Source organism: Amphibalanus amphitrite, unplaced genomic scaffold (genome assembly GCF_019059575.1).
Source record: "Amphibalanus amphitrite isolate SeventyFive unplaced genomic scaffold, NRLGWU_Aamphi_draft 000135F_arrow, whole genome shotgun sequence".
NCBI lineage: Eukaryota > Metazoa > Arthropoda > Thecostraca > Balanomorpha > Balanidae > Amphibalanus > Amphibalanus amphitrite.
The window spans coordinates 637,425-645,611 of record NW_024881630.1 but is presented as its reverse complement, the minus strand read 5'-3'; the positions used below and the strand labels follow the sequence as shown (position 1 = coordinate 645,611).

Here is an 8,187-nt window from a genome sequence, read left to right as displayed (position 1 = left end):
GACAATATCGACAAAGGGCAGAAAATCGGACAGTGGACTTACGTTTCTGATATAGTCAGTAAGATTGCAATAGCCAGGAAGCACCCAAAATAGAAAACGTATGTTGTTAGATACGGTTTTATGCGCGTAGATTATTAGTCATGGTGACCAAGGCAAGAAAACGTATAGGAACCGTATCCGCCACCTTCCGTGTCGGCTGTGACTTACGTTTTTTTGCCTCGATATTTTTCTCGAGATTGGGTTAATACGCAAAGGCAATTAAACTTTTTCGAATTATCTCGATAGGTTTATATTTTTTAAAATAAAATCATATACCAATGTCATGCCCGTTCAAAGGCGGTTATTTTGATACCCAATTTACACAAAAGAATGCAGCAAGTTTTCATGTGTTGCGCAAAACACGAAAAAATGCTCTCCTGTAAAATTTGTTCAATGGCGCTTACGGTTTTCTTCCTTTGCACGGCAGATGGGTGAGATCGACGTTATCTTATCACGCAATTAAAGTCGATACGTTCAGTGTGGCGCAGAAGGCTCGCCAAAGTAGCGGCCGTGGCGCGTATATCGACACTCGCTCTGACCACGCTCACTGCACGGCACGTGCTAACCTCGGCTGGGGCCGTCCACTCTGCACTAGAACATGCACCTCTGAGCGAGTGTTCCACTCCGACAACGCGTGTTGGATATTGAGCCTAACGGCTAGGCAGTAACCTCGGCTACATACAGTAGTATGTAATACGTAACCATACCGCGGATTCTCACGCTCTCCGTATCTACACGGCGACGGCGGCCTCCCGGCGCTGGACGTGCCGCTGGGCGTACGGCATGGCCAGCCACACGGCGGCGGCCAGGAAAGGCAGCGCGGCCAGCACGTAGATGACCAGGTGGGGCGAGGGCGCCGCCTGGCGCAGCAGGCCCACCAGCGGCGGCCCGGCCAGCAGCGTCACGCCGCTCAGACACACGCTGAGGCCGTACGACGAGCCGAGCCGCTCCAGGCCCAGGTACTCGATCAGCATCACCGAGTAGAGGCCCATGACGCCGCCGGTGGCCAGGCCGGCCAGCGCCACGGCCAGGCCGGCGGCCGGGTACTGGGCGGCGGCCGTGGGCAGGGCGGCCAGAGCGGCGGCGCTGAGCAGGTAGCAGGCCAGCAGGTAGGCGCGCCGCGGCAGCAGGCGCAGGTCGGAGAGCGCTGCCCCGCCCACCCGGCCCACCAGGTCGCAGCCGGCGAACACCGAGAGCAGCAGAGACGCCTGCTGGCGCCGGTAGCCCAGGTGGGTGACGTACGACGGCAGCACCACCAGCACGTTCGACACCGACACCTGCAGCGGGACAAAGGTCAGGTCAGGTCAGGTCAATAAAGGTAACACAGGTATAACGGCCAAACGTCGGGGCAAACAAGTCAATTATGGCGAGAGGCAAGACAAGTCGACGGCAGACCTGATACGCCGCATGCGAAGGAAATACAAATAAGAGTGTGCGAAATGGAGAAGCAGGATGTGTGAAATGAAAAACTGAGTACGAAACAACGAAAACGAAGCGTGCGAGCACAAAACAACAAATAATTCGCAGAGGGTGTCTTCAGGCTTTTACTCTGCAGTTTACCTTCGAATATTGGACGCTTAATGTAATGCATTAACGCAATTGATGAGAGCGTTGTAAATCAACAGAACGATGGGCACGTGCACGAAGGGTGTAACAAAGCTACATCCCACATTCGTCAAACTCAGGCAGAAGTTCAGCTAAGCCGACATTCGGTACGATTAGCTGTGCGATTCACGCAAAAGAAAATTAACTAAATTATCGGAAACATACGGAGTCAGCACACACCATTTAGGAGAATGAATTTTCCGGAATGGAGACCAGCATTTGAAGCTGTCGTGTTTCCAATTAGCACGACCAAGTCACTGCGTACAAACCGATCACCTGTAGCGCGGGGCCAATAACGCTGATACAATTAGCTGGGCTGATGTTGCGATTATCGGCTCGTCACAGTGGCGACTGCGGTCGGCGACACGCGACCTGATGAGCTGCCAGGGGTTTTCGAACGGCGGCTCGTCCGCGACCGGCGCCATTGCTGGATGGAACGCGGTGCGGTACGGACGTCCACTCCGGAGGGTGAAGTATGGACAATAGTAAGAAGTACGGCGTGAGTACAGCTTTGCCATCAGACATGCGAGGGACGGCACGGGTATTGTAGGCAATTTAAGAATCGCTAATTGAGAGCAGTATCTAATGAGTCCAGTGGAGTTTGATGGCCCCTGGTGCCCTATTACGCGGTGTTAAATCAGCCGGCGGCTGAGTCGGCGGCGCAGAATCGTTACACCGGGTTGTACCGGTATAGGTACATCATTGGGGCGCTGAGGGGCGCCAGTGCGCGCCGACCGGCCGCCATGCTCGCAGCCGGAGCGGACCGAGCGCCGACCGGGCCGTCGCCCAACCATCTGCTGACGCTCATCACCGCCGGCTGCGGACTGGCGCGCGCCGCCTGCGTCATGTTCCTGCTGCTCCTCTTCTACTGGAAGAGCGAGGAGTTTTTCTCGGACAAGACCACGTCTCTAGTGTCGTACGGCCCGAGCGGGCGTCTGCCGAGCGTGAGCGTGTGTCAGGCGCGCGAGCGGGTGCCCAGCCCTGGGCCCGTGGACGACCCGCTATGGCCCGACAACGGCACGCTGCGGGACTACCTGGCCATCTGGGCGCCCGCGCTGACCGACGTGCTCACCGACGTGACGGTGGCGGCCGAGGACAGCAACGGCACCCAGCTGGAGCTGCCCGAGGGCCACTGGCACACCGCCGTGCTGCTGCCCGGCCAGCAGCTCTCCGAGATCGTCTGCTTCACCACCGAGGTGCGCGCCACCGGCGCCACGGCCATCGAGCGGCTCGAGCTGCGCGGCCGCCGGCTGCCCGGCTTCACCGGGCCGTGGCTGGCCGTGCACTTTGTGCCGCTGCTCCACAGCCACGTCATCTACGCCGACGACACGCAGAAGAAGATGGAGCTGGTGAAGGTGTTCTGGCCGCCGGAGCGGGTGCGCTCGGTGGCGCTCTCGGTGACTTGGCACCACCTGCGTTACCTGGATCGGCCGCGCCGGCCGTGCGCTAACGGCGCCGGCCGCCGCCACTGCCTGGAGCGGAGCCGCCTGCGGGCCGCCGCCGCCGCCGCCGGCTGCCTGCCGCACTTTGTGACGCCGCCGAGCGCCGCCGAGGCCGAGCTGCCCGACTGCGGCTCGCAGGAGAGCTACCTGCAGTTCGTGGCGCGCTTCCAGCTGCCGGTGACGGCGGCGTGCCCGCGCGCCTGCAGTCAGCTGGTGCCCGAGATAGTGCAGCTCACCACCCGTGACCCCAAGGGGCTTCAGGTGAGCGCAGAGGTGAGCACACAGGTGGGTCGGGCCGGCCGCGCGTCTCCGCCGGTCCTCGCTCCGCGCGCCGGACAGCAGCAGACGGCAGTCGCCGCCCATTGATAACGTACCGTCTCAGATCGGCTGATGCTATGAATGAGGCCGCCTCACGCCCCGCCACCATCTGTGTGCTCAGGAGTGGGTTCGTTCGACCCCTCCGATGTGGATGAGTGAGACTGGGAGAGAGAAAGAGAAATAAATATATAGGGAGAGAGAACAAAAGGAAGATACACAGAGGGAGAGGCAGACGTAGATAGAGGGGATAGATAACGAGAAGGGAGAGAGGGAGATAGAGGGGAGAAGGGAGAGAAAAGGAGGAAAAGAAAAAAGCTAGAGATAGAGTAGATGTAGATAAAGAGATGAGAAAGAGGGGAGAGGGAGACACACACAGAGAGAGAGAGAGAGAGAGAGAGAGAGAGAGAGAGAGAGAGAGAGAGAGAGAGAGAGAGAGAGAGAGAGAGAGAGAGAGAGAGAGAGAGAGAGAGAGAGAGAGAGAGAGAGAGAGAGAGAGGCGTATCCGCCTGTGTGTATCTGTCTGCGTGGATGTTGTCTGGCGGGGCTGTGGCTGGCTACCATGCATGTGGAAAGAAGCAGGTTGTATCCACTCGGAGCTCAGTACGGCTCCAGCAGACAGGTATGTGACAGGTGCAGCTATGGCTTCTTCTGTCTATCTTCTGACGGGGGTGCAGCCGGACGACTACAGCCCCAGCGACCAGCAAGCAGGTTTGGCTCCAGCTTCAGGTGTCTGTGGGATGTTTATTGTGTTGTCTTTTGGCATTGCGTGACTGCCGGGTGTGCTGTAGATCGTTCTTTTGGACCGAGTGGTTTCAGGCCGGTATCGCGGTAAGTAGCGGGTGTGCTGGTCCGACCCGGCCCTCCGTCTGTCTGTGTGTCTTCCCGCGCTGTGCGTACCGCCTGACCGTGTGACCGACCAGCAGGCGGACTGGTTCGTCACCATGTACCTGGACACAGCCGAGATGATGATCATCGACGAGCGGCCCATCACCACCGGCGCCGACCTGGTGGCAGACGTCGGTGGCATGCTCGGCCTGCTGCTCGGCTACTCCGTGTTCACACTGATCGGCCAGCTGGAGGAGGCGCTGCGCGCCGTGGTGCGCCGGCTGGCCGCCCGCGACCGGTGGCTGCGCCGGCTCGGCGGCCCGGCCGGCCGGCGCGCCATGGTGGCCGCCGCCGGCGCGCTGGGCAGACAGCGGCGTCCGTCCAGCGCGCCGGCGCCGCCGCTGCCGCACCACGCCGACGCCGGCGGCCTGACGACCGTCTCGGCCACTGCGCCGGCCGACGTGGGCTCCGTGTTCACCACGCTGACGCCGCGTCACCAGCCGCATCAAGGCACCGAGCCGGCGCGCCCGCCCGCCAAGGGCGGCTCGGCCGGCCGGCGCCGGCGGCGCGGCCGCTGCTCGACGCTCGGCTCTACCAAGACGCTGCGGCCGCAGTTCAGCCAGCAGGAGCTGCTGGCGCCAGGCGCCTGGGGCCAGCCGGCGCCCGGCGCCCAGCGGGCCGTCCGAAACGGCCATTGAGCGGACCGACGACGCGTCGCGACACCGCCCCACCGACCGCGGATATAGCCGAACTGTCACTAACTTGTTGTGGTGCACCGTTCAATGGTAGCCTTCGTTGTCATTCTTTTGTTCTCATGCGATGTGTAATATGCATTCCATGGAATCGGCACTATAGCACTGGTGATATCTACATGGTGTTCCTGCACAGCTGTGCGGAAAATGCGATAATACACGATATAGGTACCTCTTGCAAAGTAAGTACCATCTCTGTGGACAACTGTTGCCACTCGATTCTCCCAATTAGCGTCCTCTCACGTCGCCTTACTACGACCAGTCCTAGTGGTAGTGAAAGTATGATGAGTTGTTACCGAATGAATGACAGCCTGCATTGCAGTCACTACGTGTATGACCATAATTACTGTTTATATTAAACGGCACTATTCCTTTTCTCACTCGTTCACGATTTAACTACATGTAATGTTATCATGAATGACTTTATGTAAATGTACAATGCGCATGCCCGTGGCAATGCAAGGTTTCTTGAGGAAACATGCTGTCATAATATTACGATGTAATAGTGCACATCATGCATCTTCATATAACCTTGATGGGCTCAGCTGGCCTCACAGAGCACAGCGTTAAACACATGTTGCTTTTGAAATAGACCAATTGCGATAAATGATTCGTCTTCATAAATCTGTTGATGAGCAGGGCTGGAGGCCAGAAAGGGTCCACTGCTAATCAAGCTTCGGTATGTGCGGGAGAGGGACTGAGGACGTTGAACACATGACTAACCTGAACGCTGGGGCCTCCGAACCCGACTGAAAGCAGATGTGATTGACACCGAGCACACACGTCTACCATGAATTAGCTGGTTCGGCATTCGAAACGACTGACCTGGAACAGGGCGCTGGAGGTGATCATCAGCAGAAACACGGGGTTCCAGAGCAGAGTGAGCTCCACCAGCGGGCGGCGCGGCGGCGGCGGCGGCGGCGGCGAGGACGGGGGCGGCGGCCGCTCGGCCGGCGAGCACACGCTGCCCGTGCGCCGCCGGATGGCCGCCTCGATGATCTGGTGCGAGCCCTGGCGCTGCGAGGCGGCCAGCGCGCTGCCGTGCAGCACCGTCGACAGATAGTAGAGCGACTGCACCGAGCCGCTGCTGCAGCTCAGCGTCTCGGCGCACGGGGAGGCCGGCGGCGGCAGCGGGTGCGAGGCGCGCCGGCCGAGCGCCGCCGACCGGCAGCCCGGCGCCGGCCGCTCCGGCTCCCCGCAGGAGAGCGGCGGCGGCGAGTGGGCGCCGGCCGCCGGCACACGCACCATGTGCCACTCGACCGGCTGGTACAGCGCCGCGCACGGCACCACGTGCAGCAGCACGGCAGCGAGCAGCAGCATGGCGTCACTGCCGGACAGCGCGCAGCGACACACGTCAGCCAGCAGCGCAGACCCCATATTTACAGAGCGTTACAACAACCAAATTATCTTTAAAACGCTCTCACGCTGACATAGCGCGCCATCGGAAAGCTGAAGAAGCGAGAGGCCGCCCCCTGGCCCTGCTTTCCTTTTTCAGAAGCGCAACACGCAATAAGTCTTCGACAAGCTCATCGATGTACCTATAATTAAATTTCGCTCGGTTCATACTTTATTTCTCACAAAGCTGATGCAATATTGCATCACAGGTAACATCGTCCTTCGTACTTCATGGACGTTTCGGACAAATGAAAGTCAAGGAACCAGTTTACGCCAGTTTTCAGGCTACGTTCCATCATATGGACGATACTAGTGCGACATTTCAAATCAAGCACTCCCCATACCTCCCGCGATTACTGTGGCGCGGCCGTCACTCGTCATAATCCCCCAATAGAGTGTTGAACGTTTAAATCCGCCGATCGACGTGCCCCTGTAGCGGCCCGGCCCCGACCAATAGGCTAATGTATCCGGCTGTCGACGTCCGGTCGCCACCCGAACGCCCCGATCCGACCGACCAGCACTCATCAGCATAAGGTGGCGATTGATTGCCGAGCTGAGCCGGGCTCTCCCGCGGGAGTGGCGTGCCCCCGACTCCGCGCACGGCCGGCGGTAGGGACAGTGCCGCGGTCTGCGGCTGGACAAGGTATGGGTCGGGCGAGTGAGAGGGTACGGCGGGCACGGCCGATCGCCCACGGACGTAGAACGATCAACGAAGGGTATACTAATTAACACTAATCCACCGCTCACTAACTAGGTCAACAGGCGAGATCAACCGTACTTAGGTTTTCAGACTCGCTAACCCGCGGCATCGCGCTCACTAACGACACCACATGGACCCAATGGCGGCGCACGCTCTACAAGTTTTCAGGATCAGAGTCGATTGGGAACTGTCAGTGTTGCAGAGGTGCGCCCTGCGACTCATCCTCGACCCATTTGTGTGACCCAAAGCAAGCCTCCGATAAAAACACATTGAAAAAATCATGGTGTGTCGTTTCGGGAACTAGCGAATGAAGTTTAGTACCGCCGTTCACCGGTGGATGGCGCTAGCTGGTAGTTTCGGCGAAAACTCCGTCTGAGATGTTTGAAGGCTTCCCTTAATCCCTTGTTCAAACATGGACCCCGTCAGCCCCGGCAGAGGTATTTGTCCAGTGTACGTGTACACTGTACACCGCACCTGAGGACGGGTCAGCTGAGGGAGGGGAGTCACTATTGTGGCCTGAGGAATGCCGCGCCGGTCGGGGGACGGGGTCGGGAGGAGGGGGGGGGGGGGGAGGCAGCGCCGTTCTTGCGGTGACGGGCTGGCTTGTCGCCTCAGCCTGGCATACGCTCAGTCGGCGAGGCGCTGCGCATGACCCGGGAGCAGCTGAGAGTCCATGACTCCATATAGACAATTGGCTCGTTTGTAAGCACGAACACTTGGAATGTTGCTGGTGCACTGGCGGTCGCAGCCGCTAGCTAAAGGGGGGGGGGGGGGGGAGGGCCAAATTCACACTCGCGGGACATGACATTTATCCGTCACCGGAGGGGGGGGGGGGTGATCGGCTAATGTTTTACGTCCACGAGGCGCCGCGCAGTTGGCACTACTTATGCCTCAGCCATCTCATTCTTGCGTGGAATCTTTAAGCTAAATTTAAGGCAAAATCACCAGTTCCATTTCCCGTCACACGGTGTTTCCACCGCGCGGGCCACTGCACCATGGCGACGGATCGGTGTAGCATATACTGGAAGGTCGGGCACGCGGATTCATGACCTTACCACTATAAAACAATTCGGAAAAGAACAGAATCAGATACCTACCTCTTGCTCTGAAC

General features: G+C 59.1%; 1 protein-coding gene across 1 annotated transcript in view; it reads right to left on the bottom strand.

Moving 5' to 3' along the window:
• Positions 1 to 106: 106 nt before the first annotated feature.
• Positions 107 to 8,187, bottom strand: part of LOC122382233 (monocarboxylate transporter 7-like) — a 31,968-nt gene continuing 23,887 nt past the window's right edge. Inside the window, exons 6-7 of the mRNA XM_043367301.1 lie at positions 5,807 to 6,308; positions 107 to 1,316 (exon numbers count right to left, since the gene is read on the bottom strand). Coding sequence (XP_043223236.1) covers positions 771 to 1,316; positions 5,807 to 6,308 — 1,048 coding nt within the window. The 3' untranslated portion in view covers positions 107 to 770. The remainder of the gene's footprint in view (positions 1,317 to 5,806; positions 6,309 to 8,187) is intronic.